At 44.2% G+C, this 20,816-nt stretch overlaps 2 protein-coding genes across 9 annotated transcripts in view; one reads left to right on the top strand and one right to left on the bottom strand.

Moving 5' to 3' along the window:
• Nucleotides 1–580: 580 nt before the first annotated feature.
• On the bottom strand, nt 581–19,557 carry DYDC2 (DPY30 domain containing 2). Of its 5 annotated transcripts, none has more exons than XM_075934793.2 (5): nt 19,418–19,557; nt 11,057–11,222; nt 10,823–10,945; nt 5,686–5,794; nt 581–784 (listed from the first exon to the last, which is right to left on the bottom strand). In XM_075934793.2, exons 2-4 carry the CDS (start codon nt 11,201–11,203, stop codon nt 5,687–5,689), a joined length of 378 nt encoding a protein of 125 aa, XP_075790908.1. In that variant the 5' UTR covers nt 11,204–11,222; nt 19,418–19,557; the 3' UTR covers nt 581–784; nt 5,686. The 5 variants fall into 5 exon arrangements, with proteins under 5 accessions (XP_075790908.1, XP_075790909.1, XP_006129985.1 ...); XM_075934794.2 differs by lacking the exon at nt 19,418–19,557 and adding an exon at nt 19,101–19,357 and having other exon boundaries at nt 5,686–5,791; XM_006129923.5 differs by lacking the exon at nt 19,418–19,557 and adding an exon at nt 19,101–19,280 and having other exon boundaries at nt 581–781.
• Nucleotides 19,418–20,816, top strand: part of DYDC1 (DPY30 domain containing 1) — a 14,948-nt gene continuing 13,549 nt past the window's right edge. For 2 of the 4 annotated variants that reach the window (XM_075934792.2, XM_075934788.2), the window contains exon 1: nt 19,418–19,556. The gene's annotated coding sequence lies outside the window, so the exon portion shown is untranslated. Of the gene's footprint in view, nt 19,557–19,576; nt 19,768–20,816 lie in introns of those variants that run through there. The other 2 variants (XM_075934789.2, XM_075934791.2) reach the window with 2 other exon arrangements.

Genomic DNA, 20,816 nt, shown 5'->3' with positions numbered 1-20,816 from the left:
TCTTTCGTACTCATATCCAGAGCACTGTATACAAGAAGACATTAATTTAGTCAATTCACATACCTTATTTTTTGTCTTTATATTAATTTCAGGTATTCACTGGATACATATTTGTCATGTGTAACTACTGTATCTTTGGTTTTCATGTCTTATTCATTCCTAGGTTTGCTGTGTTCTACAAGTCACCTCATCAAGCTTCATAGGAGCTTTGCTTGCTGTGTTCTCAATTAGGGTATGTCTACACTGCATTCCTCTTTCAAGAGGGGAATGCAAATGCAGCTGAGCGAAATTGCAAATGAAACGTGGATTTGACTTTCCCATGCTTCATTTGCATAATCGTGTCCGGGCGCTATTTTGAAAAAAGAAACGCTGTCTAGATGCGGTTACTTCGAAAGAAATCCCTTCTTTCAAAATTACTCTTAAACCTCATTTTATAAGGCGTTGGGGAATTTCGAAAGAAGGGTTTTCTTTCGAAATAACCGCGTCTAGACAGCGTTTATTTTTTCAAAATAGAATATTTCGAAATAGCGCCTGGACACGATTATGCAAAAGAAGCACGGGAAATTCAAATCCATGCTTCATTTGCAATTTCGCTCAGCTGCATTTGCAGTCCTCTCTCAAAAGAGGAATGCAGTGTAGACATACCCGTAGTGATTCACTCAGCTCACTCTCACTCATGTATTGAGTCATCTTGCCCCTCAGTTTTATCTCTTGATGGTTCTTGGTTTGTTTCAACAGCTTCACCACTTGCCAAAGTGTCCACAACCTTCTCCTTGGTGTTCTTCTGTGTATGAAAATAATGAATTTTGTGTGTACAGACAAAACTAAACATACTTAACACTTTTTGGCAAAATAATCAAATCACATTATCTGTTTTGTAATATTTATTTGCACAAATAATGGTTTATAATATCTGAGGGATGTGATTAGTGTTTTTTCATTGAATCTCTTTTTTTCAGTGGTTTTTGCAATCTCTAGAGAGTCAAAATTAGGGCATAAAAAAGCTTTCAAGAGCATTTTACTCTTCAACTTAATCTGTTGAGTAATCTGATTGTATCAGAAACACGTGTACCTATAATCAAGCATATTTGGGAGTATCCGTTCAATAGAGTAACAAAGCTCGACAAATAATATTTAAGCAGCAAGTTAGGGCTGAGATGAATTAGCAGATCAGAGTGGAGAATACTGCAGTGGCTTATCAGCTCTGTGCCAGGATTCAGTCAAATAACAGCTAACACAAGAGCTAACACTTGAAATAAAAAAATCACTCCACAAGTTTACAGTGACATGGCAGTAAAACATGTTTATGATATGAAATGATAAAGCAAAAGAATAGTGTTACTTTTCTATAAATAAGTAGGCATCAACAATTTCATTCATGAATTTTAATATGCTCAGTTCTTACTTTTTTTACCCATGTGCAACAGCTGGGTTTAGTGTATGGCTAAATGGTTAAACATACTGTTTAACCCAGGGTGGGCAATCATTTTTTTAATGTGGGGCCATGCCAAGATTTTGGTAAATGGTCAAAGACTGCACTTCTATGGAAAGGGTGCTGAATCTGGGACAGTGGATTAGGTGCAGAAGGGAGCTTGGGATAGAGAACTAGCGTGCAGGAGAATGTGTAGGCTCTGACAGGAAGTTTAGGTGCAATAGGGGGTTGTGATCTGGAGTAGGGGCTTGGGATGAAGGGTCTAGGAGGGGGTAAGGATGCAGGAGAGCATTCTAGGATGCAGGAGAGGTGTAGAAGGGAGTATAGGGTCTGGAAAGGAATTGTGACCTGGAAGAAGGAGAGGAGAGGAGGTACAGAGGGGTTGGGTGGTGACCTGGGGCAGGAGGAGATGGTGGTGTGGGGCAGGCAGTTGGTGGGGAGTGGGATGCCAGAGCCAGGCTCTGGCTGGAAGGCACTTACCTAGGCAGCTCCCAGCCAGCAACCCTGCATGAACCTGAGGCAGGCTCTCTGCCTCTCTGTTGCAGTTCCAGGCTGCTCTGTGTGGCTCTGTTCCAGCAGGGTGGGAGGAGGAAGCATCACATACTGCCCCTACCTCCAGCAAAATTTTTCAGCTCCTATTGGCTGGAAGCTGGCCAATGGGAAGTGAGGGATTTTGCTAGAGGGTGGAGGCAGCACACTAAGGCTGTGTCCAGACTCCATGCCTCCGTCGACGGAGGCATGTAGATTAGCCAGATCGGAAGAGGGAAATGAAGCCGCGATTAAAATAATCGCGGCTTCATTTAAATTTAAATGGCTGCCCCGATCTGCCGATCAGCTGTTTGTCGGCAGATCGGGAGAGTCTGGACGCGATGCCCCGACAAAGAAGCCTTTCTTCATCGACACAGGTAAGCCTCGTGAAACCAGGTTTACCTGTGTCGATGAAGAAAGGCTTCTTTGTCGGGGCATCGCGTCCAGACTCTCCCGATCTGCCGACAAACAGCTGATCGGCAGATCGGGGCAGCCATTTAAATTTAAATGAAGCCGCGATTATTTTAATCGCGGCTTCATTTCCCTCTTCCGATCTGGCTAATCTACATGCCTCCGTCGACGGAGGCATGGAGTCTGGACACAGCCTAAGTCTCCCCCTTCCTCCCCAGTGTGCAGAACAGAGAGCAGCCAGCTATTTAAACTGGTGTAAGATGTTCTGTAGTAAGGATCCCGGTGAGGTAGCCACAGGCCAAATCCAGCCCCATCAATTAACCGATTAAACCTTCACATCCCTAGGCTATGCCTAGACTGACCCCTCTTGTGCAAAAAATATGCAAATTAGGCAAAGTGTGGAATATTGCCATACTTCATTTGCATAACTAATAAGGCTCCATTTTTGCGCAAAAAAGCCCCCTTGCACAAGAGCCGTTCTTCCTGAAAAAAAGGGGAAGAACAGCTCTTGCGCAAGAGGGGGGTTTTGCACAAAAAGAAGCCATGTAGATTTCTCCTTTTGCACAAAAGTTTCTTGTGAAAAAACAGAGCCTCGTTAATTATGCAAATGAGGCATGGCGATATTCCATGCTTTGCCTCATTTGCATATTTTTTGTGTAAGAGGGGGCAGTCTAGACATAGCCCACACGTATGGTTACATCACATCACTGTGATTCTTAGTTCTCCTTTGGATCCAAATATCCCTATAAAAATCTTTTTGCGCTTCATTAAAAACACGGTTGAGGTGTTGTTCAAAGGCCTGGAATAGGGACTTAAATCATCATTGCCACTACAGGTTATCCAGCACCCTCGGGATCTGACTGGTGCCAAACAAGGGGATTTGCCAAACAAGAGGAAGTCCTTCCCAGCATAGCCTGTATTGCTCCTGGCTAGGACTCCAGCTAAGTCCTGCTGCTGCCTGCCCAGCCATGGATCCCCAGGCTGGAGCTCCATGGCTGCCAGGGCTCCGTGGCTGCTGGGGCTCTGCGACTGCTGGGGCTGCTGAGGCTCTGCAGCTGCCACAGCTTCTGGGGCTGCCAGGGCTCCATGGCTGTCCTGGTTTCTAGGGCTGCTGGGGCTCCACGGCTATCAGGACTGAGGTGCCACAGCTGCTGGGACTTTGCGGCTGCTGCCAGCCCCCTGCTATGCCAAGCAAGGGCCAGAACTCCAGGCTGCAACCCCCTCTCTCAGCACAGGACTCCTCCCGCCCCTGCTCCTGCCCTGCGGCCCGATCTCCTTATACCTGGACTTTGTGGTCCAGGAATATCTGTGGTCCTGCCAGACCATGGATGTTGCCAGACCAGAGAATCTTGGTTAAGGGAAGTAAATCCTGTACCTTTTACTGATGATGGCATGGCAGTCTCCCACTTGCAGGATCAATGCTCTTTGACTTCAGTTGGCAAAGTTTCATTCAACGGCACTTGAACCTGAAGAATAACCAACTAGCCTCACCTCCAATTTTCTACTCTCTCTGAGACGATCACAAATCCTATCTAATTTTTTAACTCTTGACCATAACTCTTGACAATTAACTTTGTAAGAATTACCTGTTTATTTCCTCAGTCCATTGTATCTTTATTTTTCTACTACTTCTTTCATATTATATACAACAAGAAATCTGTTACTTACAGCCAGGCAAATATCACAGAATATGTAGTGAGGAGTAATACAGAATATATATCTTAACACACTTAAAACTGCCTTCATCAAACAAGGACACTCCACCAGAGAAGTAGATCCAAATACCCAAGAAAACATGTTTCAATACAAAAATAAAAACCTCTCTCTTCACTCTCCCCTATCTGTTATACCACACTGGACTCCATATTGGGTATCATCAAACAACTACAGTCCCTGGGGAACCCCATCCTGAAAGAAATCTCTTCTGAAACTCCACTTTTTACTTTCATGCAAACCCCAATCTCTCTAAGTTTATAAGGAGCCAGCTTTCCCCAGACAATACAGCAACTCAGGGTGGCACCAGACCCTGTCAGCACCACAGACGCAAACTCTTCAGACATATCGCTACTGCTACAATGATCAACACCCACCACAGAACACCTTTGAAGATCCATGGATCCTACACATGCCTATCTTGATGTGGTAAATCTCATCCAGTGCACTAAACACCCCAATAATACCTATGTGGGTGAAACCAAACAAATGCTATGCTCTTGAATGAACTCACAAAGGAAATTAGTAAGACAAAAACACCCTATACCCTGTGGGTCAACAATTTTTACAAAGTGATCACACTTTTTCTGACCTATCAGTAATCATCCTAAAAGGAAACCTCATCAAAAGGTGAGGCAGGGAATTTAAATTCATAACTCTGCTAGGCACTAAAAATCATTGACTGAATAGAGAAGCTGGTTTTATGACTTACTATAACACTCTGTAACCCACTATTACTTCATTTTTTTGTTCTATGACTGTAGAAATGTTAATGGGTCATTCTAGAATGGTCCTTTACAGTGTGTGACAACTACCTAGCTAGCCTCTCTGGCCTAGTTATCAGCATTTCTTTTGCATGTTCAGAGTTCTGCCTACATAGACTTTCTCCCCCACAGCAATCAGATCCACTGTCTCCTTAACCCCCCAACTTCTGGAGGTGTCTGTGGCCCTGGGCGTGCATGCTCAGTTTTGATGGTGAGCTCTCCATGCTGCTCCAACAGGAAATGAACGTTCAAAAGTTCCTGGGGCTTTTCCTGCTCACATTCTCTAAAGAGTCATGGAGTTCAAAGTGCTCCCCAAAGCATTTTCAAATGAGATTTCTATCTCACCACCTGGAGGCCAGTAATTCTGAATTTCAGTGCACAGTGTTTACACTGCCCTTAATTCGAGGCATGAATGTCACCTCAGGCTTTACTCCATTTGGTTCAGGTGGCTGGATAGACACATCAGGGATGGTCTAGATGGTGCTTAGTCCTGCGATCTGTGCAGGGAATTGGACTTAATGACCTCTCAAGGCTCCTTCCAGTTCTATGATTCAATAATTTAAGTTCCACAAATAGCAAAACTATGATAAATTGTATTCCTAAACTAAACTAAAAAAACAGCACATTTCCAGCATACTGTTTCCAAGACTGATTAAAAATTGACTGTCTTTTTATTTGTTTGTTTGTCTACTGTATCAAGCCACTTTTTCAAAGTGTGTTATGTACGCAGCAGACTACACCTGATAGAGTGTGAAGAAATATTATTGTAGTTCTATGAATGGGGTCAAAGGAAAACATTATTTAGACCTTAGTTATATTATGAGATATAATACTTACTCTAAATAATAGTCTCATCATCCTCTACAACGGTTGTCAAAAGGGGGGCTCCAGACTTGTTGGTAAGCTCTGTTATCTTGTTTCTTGGATACGGTTCGATCATTATCTTCTAAGATAAAAGTTACATTTGATTAACATAAACAAAGGAAAGACATACAGAGGTTTTGCCATTGACTGCAGTGGGAGCAGCATTAGCTCTATGTAGAATATTTTTCTAAATTCTTTTATAGTGAGTGTATGCTTACACTACAAACCTAGATCAGCCTACATTAGGTCAACTTATAGCCACCACAGTAATTAATGTGCTGGTACACATCCACACTACTCTCCTTGGGTCAGTGGTGCAGGAGGGAGCAGGGAGCAATGGGGGGTAGTTGCTCGGGCTTCTCACCCCAGCTCCCTGCTGGGATCAGGGTCCAAAGCCACCTAAGATTTAGCCAGAAGTTGGGTCCATCCATCTGTGCCTTGGCTTCCAGCCAGGAATGGGGTCCAGCTACCCACTTGTACAGAGGAGCAGGGAAGTAGTTGTGCTGCCATGCTTTCTTGTCAATTTCATGGTTTCTTCCATGAAATTGACAGGACAGCTAACGTAAGGGACTCAGGATCTACACACACATAGTCTTGCACTAACTACACCAACATAAATCTTATGCCCCTCGTGGAGGTGGGTTATGTCATGTCAGCGTAAGAGATTCTTACATTAGTAGAGGGAAGGATGTAGTGTAGACACTGACATAATTAGGCTGACATAAGATAACTGGGTAGTGTAGACCAGCCCTTAGTGCTGAGGACTTCAAACTGGCAGGAAAAGTAGAACTTCAGCATATTATGTCTTAGCAGCTCACATGTCTATTTGTCATTTCTTCAGTATCCAACTTCACTCCTGTTGCTGGTTCTTTTTTATGCCACACAAGCCATGAAGAGCCAGCCTCTAGAGTCTCATCTATATTGGAGAATTTACCTCCATTGTGAATACTGGTTCAGTTCCACCAATGATTGGGACTTTAGGAGTCTCTGGTAGGATGTACAAATCCAAAGTTGGGCGGAAAGGGGTTAAATAGTGTACTGGGCCCAGGTAACCCACTCTTCCAGACCAACATGCTTCCACTTGGGAGAAAGCTTAAAAAGGGACGACAACAGCTCAGAAGGAAGAAGAAGACAGTCTTTTTCCCTAAGGGCTCCTGAACAAGAGTGTTGAAGAAGTCTCCCATGGAGGAAGGGAACTGAGGGGATGAAGGTTTAGTTGTCTTTTTATCCCCTTTTGTTATCTTATATTGTACTTGGAACCATGGGAAAAGACATGTAGAAGTGACCAATGTGGTAACTCCAAGGGCATGCCAAGGTTCCAGACACTGATTGGTTCTCAAACGGCCCTGAGCCAAAGGCAGATGGAGTTGGAGGGCTTGGGCTCCCTTATCAAGTGTCCCTGCTACAGGAGGCAAGTCTCATTCCCCACTGCTTTCACTCCCCATAAAAAGAGGGCAAGACCATAACCTGAGACAAAGCTAAGCCCATATACACGGGTGAGAAACTGGACTAACATCCCAAAACACCATTCCTTCTCCTTCCTGCCCTCTGCCACTATTCTTGTTTCCTTCCTTTTCCCAATCAATTTACAGCATGAGTAGGAACAAAGGGAGCTGTCATTATGCAGAACAAGAGCTTAAGGAGTTTGGCTATCCAGACTGTTAAGAACATGTGGTGAGAAAAACTTTGCTTTGAATTTAATATGGTTTGTTAAATTATCTATTTTTCTTGTAACCATTTCTGACTTTTATGCCTTATTACTTGAATTAATGTCTTTGTCATTAATAAACTTGTTTTATTGTTTCATCTAAACTAGAGATGTGAAAGATTAACTGGTAACCAGTGGGAGCTTGGGCAGCTTCCTGCCTGCCAGAGGCAGGGGGCTGCTTCAACCCCACAGTCTCTGTCCATGGTGGGTTGCTCTGGTTTAACCAGTTAACTGATTAACAGGGATTTTACTTAATTTAAACCAGTGTGTTTGAATTAAAGTGTTTGGAAAACTCCATTTGAGATAAGATTAGTGTATATAATTTCTAGGAATAAAATGACTGACTTTATACATGAACTTGCTTTGTCCAAGACATAGCTGAGCAGTACAAAACCTACCTTTCTGGGGGAAAATCTGGGAGTAGGAATATGCTGTGGTCATTTTGTAATATAATTCAAATCCATAACAGCCTGAGAGTGACTGGCAGGCTGGAAATGCACACAGGAAATGCACTCTTCCCCTCCCACGCATCATTTCTCTCTTTTTCCTCCTCTGCTTCCCCTTCCCTTATTTATTCATGATCTGGACTTCTAATACTCCAGTCATCTGAAGAAGTGGGCTTTGTTCATGATACCATCTATATGTTTTGTTACTCTTTAAGGTGCTACTAGACTATTTGTTGCTTTTTACGTTTTTCCTGTTATAGACTAATTCAGCTTCCCCTCTGAAAATGTATATTGGTCAGAGATTTTTTTTTCACACTCTTGACTGACAAAAGGGATAGTGTGCACATAGCCTAAGCCTTACAGATCACATTCTTTACATCTTTCAATGGAAGACATTTTCTCAAGCCTTGTAGTGGCTCTTTTGTACACCTCTTCAAATTTTCAGCATCCTTTTTAGAATACGGGCACCAGAAATGTATGAAGTATTGTCATATCTAGTTTATAAATGACTTATACAGAGGTAAAAATCTCCTCCCTGTTCCTGTTCATTACTCCCATTTATATGTCAAAAGATTACATTGCCCTTTTTGACACAGGATTGCACTGGATACTCATGTTGAGTTGCTCATCCATCATGTGTAAGGGGACTGTTAGCCCCTTACTAAAACTCTGTGGGAGTTTTTGGTTTGCCAGCTCCCAGAATCAAAAGGGGAAGGATCCATGAGAAATCAGGGACCTGAGACAATGGAAAGCAGCCAACACTCCAGCTCAGCCTGATTGACAGGTTGGACAGGCCAGTGAGAAAAGAAAGAGGCCAGGACCCGTCCTCCCTGTGAGCTGGGATTGTTCAGGGTCTCTCTGAGCAAGGAGAGAACTGAGAGACAGCTAAGAGCAGTGCAAGCTGTGTGGAGAAGAAGTCCTGCAGCAACAGAGCCAGGCACACACAGCCCAAGGAGCGCAGACTCTGTGTTGAGCAGCAGACTGGCAGTGCTCAGAGAAGCCAAAAGGGACAGAGAAGCAATGCAAGGAGCTGGAGACTGGCAAAGCAGCACAGCCTACAGCTGGGTGTGGTGAGCAGCTGGGACCAGCAAAGTGCGGGGAGAGGCTCTGGGCAGGGAGATATCACCAGCCAAGAGGCCCAGCAGGCCAGACTGGGAGAGGGGTCTGGCCACTTAAGAGCTTGAGGCTGTGTGGTCACTGCCAGAGCAAGTGTGTCCAGCCTGCAGCCCCCCTGCAGCACATCCAGGGCCTCTAAGGGGCCTATAAGGAAGAGACTGTGAACTGTCCTTACACTTTGCAGACTGCTGTTTTGATGTCCCTGTGCTACAGAGCAGGGCTGTGTGTTCTCATTTAACCATTCTCATTTTTTTCTTATTCTTTTCTCTTTAATCAGTTGATGTTTAATAAATTGTATTTGCTTAGAACCTTATGAAATGATCACTGGGCTAAGAAAGCATGCAGTGTGAAGAGAGCACCTCGGAGTGGGGACACCCTAACTCCTGCCCCTAGTGACTACAAGGTCGGGGATTGAGCCCCAGGAAACCTGGACCCAGCCTTGTTGGGGTTTCGAGGACTCTGCTACTCAGGAGAGTGGAGGGGGAGCCCTCAGGATCAGGAAGCTGTGGGGTAAAGGAAGTGGGAGAGGGGACTCAGATCCTTTCGCTGGTCCATTTCACCGGGGTGGTATAGAAGCCAGGAAAGTTCCCCACAATTGCGGGACCATTCCCCTGCTTACAATGACCCCTGACTCCTTTGATGAGTTACTGCTTCCCAGGGTACAGTTCACCACGCAGTAGGTACAGCCTAAATTATTTGGTTCTAGATATATAATTTTGCAGGTGGCTATATTAAAATGGATTTTTTCGAATGGGCCCAGCTTACAAAGGATGCTGATCACACTTCATGATTGCTCAGTTTCCCTCATCATTAAAACTCTGCCAATTTTTGGCTCATCCATACATTTATCAGCTGTGCTTCTGACATAGTATTAAAAATGCTGGCAGTCTCTTTATGTTAGGTTTTCTAATGTGTCTACCACTGATGAAATGGGATCAAATGTTATCAATGTTTAGAAAATATTTCCCAGTTTAGATTAAGGATATTAAAGTCTAGTCGACTAGTCGACTATCCAATAAACATTTGCTTATCGGATAGTTTGACTAGTTGATAGGCACTTCCGCATTCCTCTGCCAGGGCTCTTATACATTTCAAAGGAGGAATGTGGAAGTGCCTATCGACCAGTTGATGGAAATTCCATTGACTAGTAGACTAGACAATTAACTGCATTTTAACATCCTTAGTTTAGATAAGACTCTAGAAACATCAGATAGGGAAGTGACAATATGAGTAAACCTGGACATTACAGGGATGTTGAATATAATTGTGAGCTGTCAGATTATAATCAAAATTTCTCTCTTAGCCAGGTAATTGGGGATAATGTGAGAATTCCTTAGCTCTTGTCTATAAGGCTATGTCTCTCTGCAATGCTATTTTGGGATACTGGAGTATCCCGAAATAGCTATCCCGTGTCTTCACAGCAAACCCATTATTTCAGGCTCGCTATTCTGACATTCCTGTAAACCTCATTCCATGAGGAGTAAAGGACATTTTCAGAACAGAGGTTATTTTGAAATTTGGAACCATCTACAAAATAAGATATTTTGAAATAAGATTGAAATAAGATAAGCAATTTGCGAAGCTCAAATTGCGTCTCTTATTTTGAGCTATGGTGCAGTGTAGGTGCACCCTAAAATGGGAATAAAAATTATTTACTTATCTATTCTAATTGAAGGTGTATTATGAGGATTTTTAAAATATTTTAAAACATTTTAGATGAAAAATACCGTATTATTAGATTAAGAATGTTATAAACGTTAAATATTTGTCAACATTAAAGCATGTCAAGATAGTAAGATTTCAGTTTTAAAATTTAGTATACAAGATTAAATTTTCAGACCTGATAATGTGTTTCAGTTTTCTGCTTGATCAGGAGCTCTTCTGCTTTCAGTTTCTTTACCATTTCCAGTTGTAGCAGAGCCGTTGCATGTTCATGTATCAGATGTTCTCTCTCTACCTTCCTCTAACATTGGAGAAAAATGATAACATTGACCAATTACAAAATACGGAAACTAAAATCAGCCACGTTCAGATTATATGATAAAAAGATTTTTAAACATTAAAGGAAATTCACCTCTTCTTCTTTATTTAATTTTTTCTTATATTTGTAAAGCCAGTATGCCAGATAATTAATTGGGTCTACTGGTCGATGCTCTGCCACCTCTGCAAGTCCCTCAGCTAAGCAGTTTCCTATGCATTTCTTGAGGTACTCTGTATCCATTCTTCTCTTCTACCAAGCACTGTATCAATATATTAAGTGAAATGTTTTAGACATTATTGAGTGAGAGCATGCGCACTAACAAAAGGTTTCACATGGACATTGGTGGTCATGCAAACCTCTTCATTTAGTTGGTAATACAGCTCAACCCTGACTTGGAGAACCATTTGTGGTAGATAGCAATGCAGTCAATACATTCTTCAATGACACAGCCAAGAAAGGTGGCAACTGAGTTGCTGCTTTTAAAAACAGATTTATTCTGATACTAATGATACATTTTACATAGCCTACTGAAGACATCTGCTGGTAACCATTTTTGATAACACCTAGCTTGCTCCTCTAGAAATAAAAGTCCTTGTATTGCACTTTTACTAATTAAATTCTACATCAATATTGGTAAAATATTACTCCTTAAGTATTGTTTTATTCCCATTGGCTCTGCAGTATAACCATAATTAGTGTAAAAACACAATCTGCACGACACTGAACCAAATACAGTACAAAACATCAGATTTATAAAGCAGCTTCTACGCTAGTCTAGATAGTCAAAATGTCTTTACCAAAGAAAGTTTAAAAGATAAAAAAAAAAACTTAGTAACAGTGTAGTACGGCAATTATGGAAATATGTACTGAACCCTAAGTGTCTCCAACAAGGAATGCAAAATTCTGTTTAAACTATTAACCAGCAAGGTCTCCCATATAGCTGCTCAATGCCAGCAGGAGGGAGCTTTCCTGCCCGCATAATTAAACCATCCACAATGAGCTGTAGCAGACACAGCAATGGAAGAGCATCTCCCAGCAACATAGAACTGTCCACACCTGCTCTTTTGTCAGTGAAAGTTATGCTGGTTAGGGTGTGTTTTTTCACACCCTTGACCAACCAAAGTTCTAAGCCTGAGGCTACATATACACTAAGAGTTTTGCCACAAAAGCCTATGCAAATTAAGTGCGGATTAGCATTTTCTTGCACTTTATTTGCATACTTTCTTCAGATCCATTTTTGAACTAGGGGTTTTTGCGCAAAAACAAGCAGTGTGGACGTTTCCTTTTTGCACAAAAAACCCTTTTTGTGCAAGGTCGGTATACCTCCTTTTTTGAGGCATAAAGATCTTGCACCAAAAGGGGGTTTTGCTCAAAAAGGAAACATCCACACTGCTTGTTTTTGTGCAAAAATGGATCGGAAGAGAGTGTGCAAATGAAGCATGAGAAAATGCTAATCTGCACTTCATTTGCATAGGCTCTTGCGGCAAAACTCATCGTGTAGACGTAGACTAAGGGTATGTCTACATTGAATGCTACAGCAGCACAACGGTGTTATACTTCAATGTACACATCACCTCCCTCAATGGGGAGGGAAGTTTTCATCGACTTATGTAATCCACATCCCAGAGAGGCGGTAATGGAACAAGTCTTCCATTGACCTACTGCTGTCTACATCCGGAATTAGATCAGTATAGCTACCTCCCTCAGGGGTGTGGCTTTTCATACCAGTGAGACTTAGCTACAATGATATAAATTCCTAGCAGGTTTCAGACTCAGGGTGCGTCTACCAGTGTTGTCTTCAAGTCGTCATTGTCAAGTCCAAGTCGAGTCTCAAGTCACTACAGTTCAAGTCCCAAGTAGAGTCTCAAGGCTTAATTTAAAAAATGTCAAGTCACTTTTGTACAAGCCATCAATATCGATAAATATCGATAAATAACAATAATCACTATCTGTTTTCATTTATTAACATAAATCCGAATCGTATTTGCCGTACTTGCTAACTACTAGTAGTCTTGTTTAGTTTTTGACTACTCAGCTAAAAGGTAACAAACTACACACTTTGGCTGTGTCTAGACTGGCAAGTTTTTCTGGAAAATCATCTGCTTTTCCGGAAAAACTTGCCAGCTGTCTACACTGACCACTTGAATTTCCGGAAAAGCACTGATGATCTCATGTAAAATCATCAGTGCTTTTCCGGAAAAACTATGCTGCTCCCGTTCGGGCAAAAGTCTTTTTCCGAAAGATTTTTGCACAAATGGGCCAGTGTAGACAGCACAGTACTGTTTTCCGCAAAAAAAAGCCCCGATCGCGAAAATGGCGATCGGGGCTTTTTTGCGGAAAAGCGCGTCTAGATTGGCCACGGACGCTTTTCCGCAAAAAATGCTTTTCCGGAAAAGCGTCCTGCCAATCTAGATGCGCTTTTCCGAAAATGCTTTTAATGGAAAACTTTTCCGTTAATAGCATTTCTGGAAAATCATGCCAGTGTAGACGTAGCTTTTATGTATTTATATAAACATATTCATGACAGCTTTGAGCTACAGCTATGTAAAACTAGGTGCACAAAATGAAATTAGAAATAAAAAAAGTCTTCATTAACAAAGTTAGTATTCAGTATTACATTTGAGAAATATTATCTTTACCGCCACATTATCACCCAGTCTGGCACAACTTGGGCGCATTACAATCCCTCCTTGGCTAAACACCCTTTCAACTGGTGCACTACTGGCAGGAACCATAAACACACTCATAGCATCCTTGTGCAACAATGGAAGGCTTTCTCCATGACTTTTCCAGAAAGACATTACATCAATTCCATCATCTGTTGGGGGTATCTTAACAGCTAGCTCTTGATAATGCTGCAGTTCATCATCAAAATTTCCTGGCTGTGGTGTGGTGGTGTTAGCTGGCCTTCGATAAACGTATAGTGAGGATGCATGTTTTGATTTTTTAACTAGTGGGCCATCAGCATCAGAGTTTGAGACATTGTAACGGCCAGTACAGCTAGAGGCAGACAAACTGTGAGGATTTGAACCAAATTGCTGAAGTTGTGAAACAATTTCTGCTTTCACAGTATTAGTTTTAGTATCATCAGAACTAATTTTTTCCAGCCACCAGAAGCAAAAATTAGGGTCTAACACGGATGCCAGAAAGTACATGAAATGACTAAAAGCCACTAGTGATTTTTCTGTGTCATCCAAAGGATTTGGTAATGGTATCAAACCAGCGTTAATGCAAATACCAATGAAACGTTTTTCAGTACTGCTTCTTAAAGCTGTAACCATATTCCCCAAGTATGCTGGAATAAATTCCAAAAGAAGGAGATATAGTCCAATTATTGATGGCACCACTGCTGAAATCGTAACATGCTGTTCACCTTGCACTTTATCTGTGGCATCCAGAAATGGCTGGAGTAGTGTGGGGAAAATCAAATAACTCCATTTGTGTCTAAGGGGGGACACTGGAGGAAATCATAACTTTCTAAGGGTTAAAAGTTTTCCAGACCTCTCTCCCTGTATAGGAGTGGAATCATCTAAACTCTAATCAAGACCCTTACAAATGCCTATCTCAAATTCATGGATACTCCTAGTCTGTCACAAATTATCATGTAAACTCTTATCTTTGTCACAGTTTGCCTTGTAAGACTACTCACTCCACATTCCCATGTGCCTTTGTTGTGTAAAACTTACTTCTAGCACTCCTGGTGTGAACAGAGTACTTCTGCAGAGACTTTGATATGTTAAGGAAAACAATCAACAACTGAACTGTCTAAGCATTCTGTATAAAGGATCAAAAAACCTGTAACTCAGGGCTGACTGCTACTGCTCTGCTGCCAGCCTGCATGCATGCATAATAAAGTTTTCCCTTCTAGATTTCTCTCCTGCCTCACTGATTTGACTTCCAGCCTCGGACCCTTCTGGGGGCTCTGTACCCCAGGGGAACGAGATTTCCCCCTCAGTAGCAACGCTAGTTCTCTTAGGGTATGTCTACACTACCACCCTAGTTCGAACTAGGGTTGTAATGTAGGCAACCCGAGTTGCAAATGAAGCCCGGGATTTGAATTTCCTGGGCTTCATTTGCATATTGCCGGGCGCCGCCATTTTTAAATGTCCGCTAGTGCGGACTCCGTGCCCTGCAGCTACACGCGGCACAGACTAGGTAGTTCGGATTAGGCTTGCTCGTTCCACGACGAGTAATGGTAGTTCGGAATAGGAAGCCTAATCCGAACTACCTAGTCCGTGCCGCGTGTAGCCGCGGGGCACGGCGTCCGCACTAGCGGACATTTAAAAATGGCGGCGCCCGGCAATATGCAAATGAAGCCCGGGAAATTCAAATCCCGGGCTTCATTTGCAACTCTGGTTGCCTACATTACAACCCTAGTTCGAACTAGGGTGGTAGTGTAGACATACCCTTAGTTGGGAATAATCCCTCTGGCTGGGTTTTAAATTATACTGGTTTTGTTCTTCAAGCATGTGTTTCTGCTTTTCTTCATCCAGGGACTAAAAAACATTTATTTGTCTGAGGCTACATCTACACTGGCATGATCTTGCGCAAGAACCCTTTTGCGGAAGAGTTCTTGTGCAAAAACTCTTCTAGAAGAGAGCGTCTACACTGGCATGTGCCTTTGCGCAAGAGATGTGCTTTTGCGCAAGAGCGTCCATGCCAGTGTAGACGCTCTCTTGCACAAGAAAGCTCTGATGGCCATTTTAAACATAGGGCTTTCTTGCACAAGAAATTCATATTGCCTGTCTACACTGGCCTCTTGCACAAGAACAGTTGTGCAAGAGGGCTTATTCCTGAGCGGGAGCATCAGAGTTCTTGTGCAAGAAGCACTGATTTCATACATTAGAACGTCAGTGTACTTGCGCAAGAACTCGCAGCCAGTGTAGACAGGCAGCAAGTTTTTGCACAAAAGCGGCCGCTTTTGCACGAAATCACACCAATGTAGACACAGCATAAGAGTACTGTTCTACCTGGTAGCATTGGTTTGGGGAATACAAGCTTGAAGACCAAACCTTCTTTCAAAGGTTTCCTTGAACAGAGTACTTGTGTGAAGAAGGCTGCAGATTTTTGACACTTTTGCCTGGGCACCATATAACTTCGCCTCCTTGAGACCATGGTCAGTGAGTTGCAGAGTATAAGCAAAGCAACTGTGTCTCTTAATTCGAGGTCCACTTGAGTTTACATGATGGATGACCGATGTAACGACTTCTGGGTTTAAGTCTTCACATAATTCTTCATTTTCCAAAGTGTCATCTTGCATATCAATTTGCTGCTCTGATTCATGGTTGTTAAATGCTATGATGAATGCTTTACGCATGTCCGCAGCATTGTCTGTTATAACATATCTAATTTTATCCTTTATTTTATAAGAATCACATATGTTCTCAAACACTTCTGCAATGTTCTCACCAGTATGCTGGCCAAGGAACCTTTCACATGACAACAATTTGTCACGAGCGCGTACCTTATTATCATGTGGGCTGTTACTCCCCAAAAGCCTCTCATTCTTCTATCTGACCAGATGTCGAGCGTCAGTGCAATTGTGTCCACCTCAGTAAGAAGTGCCAACACATCAGCTTTCACATTATGGTACAAATTGTCCAGTTATGTCATAACCAAAGACCGACTTATTTCTTGTGACTGGGGATCCAACACATGACAAAATCGCCTGAACTGTGGTTTTTCTGCTATTGAAAGTGGTAGTAAGCAACCAATTATCAGTTCTATAACCAAAGAACTGACTATTCTTCTTTGTTTAGGATGATTTATTCCATAAACACCTTGATTATCATGCTTTATAAATGAAATCCGATATTTTACACGGTGAGGCGGGATCAATTGTGGTTTGTCGCAGATATTTTTCGTACTCACTGTGCTTTCGCGGATGGGTTTTTATAAGGCGCAAAAAATTGGAAGTTGTTGCAATGCCATCAGTGATTACAACCCCACATAATTTGCACTTCGCTGATCGTGTTTTCTCTGGATTTATTGATTTGACCAAAAAAAACAAAGTTTAGGACATTTTGATTTTTCTTCCTCATTCTTCACAGACGGATATTAACTTTTTGATTATTTTAATTTTTTTTGTTCACTATGAAATTTCAAAAATGGCATATTAATGTAAAATTTCATAAACAAACACACAATCAATAAAATTTTCACAAATCCCAAGCCAATAAACTATTTTCGCATTGTTGTTGTCGTAGCTCTACGTTAAAGCCAGAAATTGCGCCTAGATGCGTTCAAAACAATGAAAAAAAATGAAACACATTCACCATGTATTGCATCGTTTTGAAAGAAAAGTAACCCACAACAATGTAGCATACTGTTGACAAGTAAATGGGATATTTTTATCAATTCATTTTTTACAACTCTGAAATCTCGCATCTTCATGAATATAATAATTGTTTACGTCACTGAAGTACTTATGGTTGCCAGGTGTCCGGTATTTTCTGATTTTTCCGGCTGCGCACCGGACAGAAGCCTGCGTGGGCGGGAGGAGCAGCTGGAAGGCGGGGCCATGATCGGCGCTAGGAGCCTGTGACTGCGCAGAAGCCTGGTGGGGGTGGGAAGAGTGGCTGGGACTCCTAGCTACTTCCCCCACCCCCACCAGGCTTCTGATGCGCCAAGAGCAGCGATCGCGGCCCCGCCTCCCAGCCTGGGAATCCCAGCTGGGAGGTGAGGATGCGTTGGACGCTCTGGGCGCATCAGAACAGCAGCATTTTCGGACATTTTTTTCACCAAGTCGCTTCAACAAAATTAGCAAGTTAAGTCACAAACCATGAACCTTAGTCGAGTCTCAAGTCAAGTCATCTAGGTGACTTAAGTCGGACTCGAGTTCAAGTCGTGAGACTCGAGTCGACAACTCTGGAACACTTCAATCTTCCTGGACACACAATTGCAGATCTAAAAGTAGCCATCCTGCAGCAAAAAAACTTCAGGACCAGACTTCAAAGAGAAACTGCTGAGCTACAAGTCGACACTTGCCAACAAGGACTTAACAAGAATTTGAACTATCTCACCCATTACCAAGACAGTTTCCCCAATTATCACCTGTAATACCATTAACTCACAAACATCCCACTCTCCCTACCTTTAATATCATCAATTCACAGACACTTACCTTCCTTCCTCCCCCTCCCCCCCCTCCGCATCCCCCTTCTGTTCTGCAATGTGATTTGTCCTTTTCATATTTGTTCATTTTTTTAATTGCATCCTTTGGTATATATGGTTGTGACTACTTTCTTCCACTATTTGATCTGAGGAAGTGGGTCTGGCCCACGAAAGCTCATCATCTAATAAACCATCTTGTTAGTCTTTAAAGTGCTACATTGTCCTGCATTTTGCTTCAACTACCCCAGACTAACACGGCTACATTTCTATCAGTATTCTGCTGAGCTACAGTTCATCTTTAAGTTTGACACAATCAGCTCTGGATTAAACAAAGACTGTGAATGGCTCGCTAACTACAAAAGCAGCTTCTGCTCTCTTGGAATTCACACCTCCAGATCAGCTGCTAGAAGTGGGCCTCATCCTCCTTGATTGGATCCACCTCGTCATCTCCAGCCTGATCCTGGCCTGCATATTTATTCCTGCCTCTGGAAATTTCCACTTCATGCATCTGACGAAGTGGGTCTTTGCCCACGCTTATGCTCCTACACTTCAGTTAGTCTATAAGGTGCCACAGGACTCCTCGTCGCTTTTGCAGATTCAGACTAACACGGCTACCCCTCTGATACTTGACAACTCTGGTGTCTACCTCAACTGCGTAGCTTATTTCCAAATAGCTTATTTCAAAATAGGGAGCATCTACACAGCACTTATTTAAAAAATAGAGCACTCTTCCTCCGAGTTCCCTTATTCCTCCTCCAATGAGGGTCAGCGTAGTCCTCCAGCTTGACAGTATTTTGACACTATTTTGAAATACCTGCCTGCTACGTAGACACGGACTCAGTTATTAGGAAATAGTGTTGCCGTGTAGACGTAGCCTCAATCTGGCATTGTGGCGCTCCAACAAGGAATGCAAGATTCTGTTTAACCTGTTAACCCGTTACCCGCGTGTGCCAGTTAACCAGTTACCGGCGTGCGCGGGGCGCTGGTTAACCAGTTACCTGCACCCAGTAAGGGTGGTGCTTACCAGGTAACTGGTTACCCGTTTACATCCCTGCCCCAGCTGTCCAGTTGCTGGGTTCTTGGGCCCGCGCCATCAACAGATCGGGGCATTCGCCCTCCACGCGGGGGGCGCTGGCCCGACGCTCACGTTACGCGGGTGGAAGCGGCAGCGGTTTGTCTCGTGTGACGATCGCTCGCCCCCTGGCGCACGGGTCAGGCCTTTGTCCCCGGGCTGGCAGGGCGGGGCTGCCCTAGGCCAGGCTGCGCTTCGAGACCCCAGGCGCGAGCTGCCCTCAGGCAGCCCGAGGGGAGGGGGGGGGGTAACGCTGCCACCTTACTCACGTGACAGCCCCCCGCGCCAGCTCCGCCACCAACCCTCCCGCCCGGGCCACGCGGACGGCTGCCTAGCGACGGGACGCTCCCGGGCTCGCGCCTAGAGGAGGGCGTGCTGGTTGAGGCTGAGCGAAGCGTCGGAGCAAAGGTCGGCGCCTCCCCCCCCCCCCCCCCCCCCCGACGGTTGAGCCCCCCCCCGTGGGCGCGCGCCGCGGACCGTTGGGCGTCGTGGCGGTTCGCGGGCCTGAGCTGCGCTGCTGCTCGGCCACCCCGTAGGGCTCCCAGGCGGCAGCGGGGAAGCGCCGGGGCTCGGGCCGCGTCTCTCCCGGCTGGGCTTCGCCCCAGGGAGCCTCCGCTCGGTCTGGTGAAGGGCGGCTCTGCCCTCTCGGCGAGGCCCACCGGGAGCCGTGCCGGCCGTAGTCCCTGACCGCGTCTCCCAGCGGCCGCCCCTCACCCCCACGGGGGTCTTCGTGTCCGCAGCAAAGCATAGGCACCCGGGGCCCAGCTGCCGCAGACGGGGCTGGCCGCGCCCCCACAGGCTGGGAGCCAGCCCCAGTGCGGGGCTGGGGGCTGCTCCAGCCCGGATTTCGCGCCAGGCGTTTAACCGGGCGAGCCCGGAGGTTTAACGTTTAACCGGCTGGCGGGCGGGCTGGGATTTCGCATCCGAGTGTGCATCCCTTTGGCAATCTTAGCCATGTCTGCAGCAGCTGGAGAGGGATGCTCCCTGCGGTGGGGACAGAGAGGCCTGGGCTCCAGGAGGGGAGGAGGAAGAAGCTGGGCCAAATGATCAGAGCCGTCTTTGGAGCCTGCAACTATTTCCAGTCGTCTCTGGGGGCCTATTCGAAACCCCAGGATGTTCAAGCTGGATAGCACCAGCTCTGTTGGCTGCTTGTCAAGAGGCTGACTTGTCACTTGGGAGTGCTGCTACATACATTGCAAATCAGAATACACACTCAGCCAATGCTCTCTTTAATGTTTTCCATCCATGTGCAGAATAAATTTTATGTGCACAAAGGCATGTGCAGATATGCAGGAACAGCAGAAAAAAACATGCTGCCAGCTATAGGTAGTCTGCCAATCAGATGGGTGGCATTTGAATCTTTGCTGAGCGGCGGGGGTGGGAGGGTGGCGGCATCTGAACACTTAGCTTACAGCAGAGGTGGGGAACCTTTTTGGCTCAGGGGTTGCTGACCCACAGAAAAATCAGTCGGGGTCTGTACACAAGTGAGAAGCAGTATAGTAAGAAGTAGTATAAAAGGTTCTGATCATGCAAATGCTTGCACAGAATACATAAACAAACAAAAAGTACATTCTGAGTCAAGATATTTTTAGTCTCATGCATGGTAGGGGTGAGACATATGCCCATATATATAGCCCTTTATGATATTTATAGATATCTCATTCCTAA

This window comes from Pelodiscus sinensis, chromosome 8 (genome assembly GCF_052426305.1).
Source record: "Pelodiscus sinensis isolate ZL-2025 chromosome 8, ASM5242630v1, whole genome shotgun sequence".
In the NCBI taxonomy this organism is placed as follows: domain Eukaryota; kingdom Metazoa; phylum Chordata; order Testudines; family Trionychidae; genus Pelodiscus; species Pelodiscus sinensis.
Note: the sequence above shows the minus strand (reverse complement) of the source record. Positions and strands in the feature narration are given on the sequence as shown.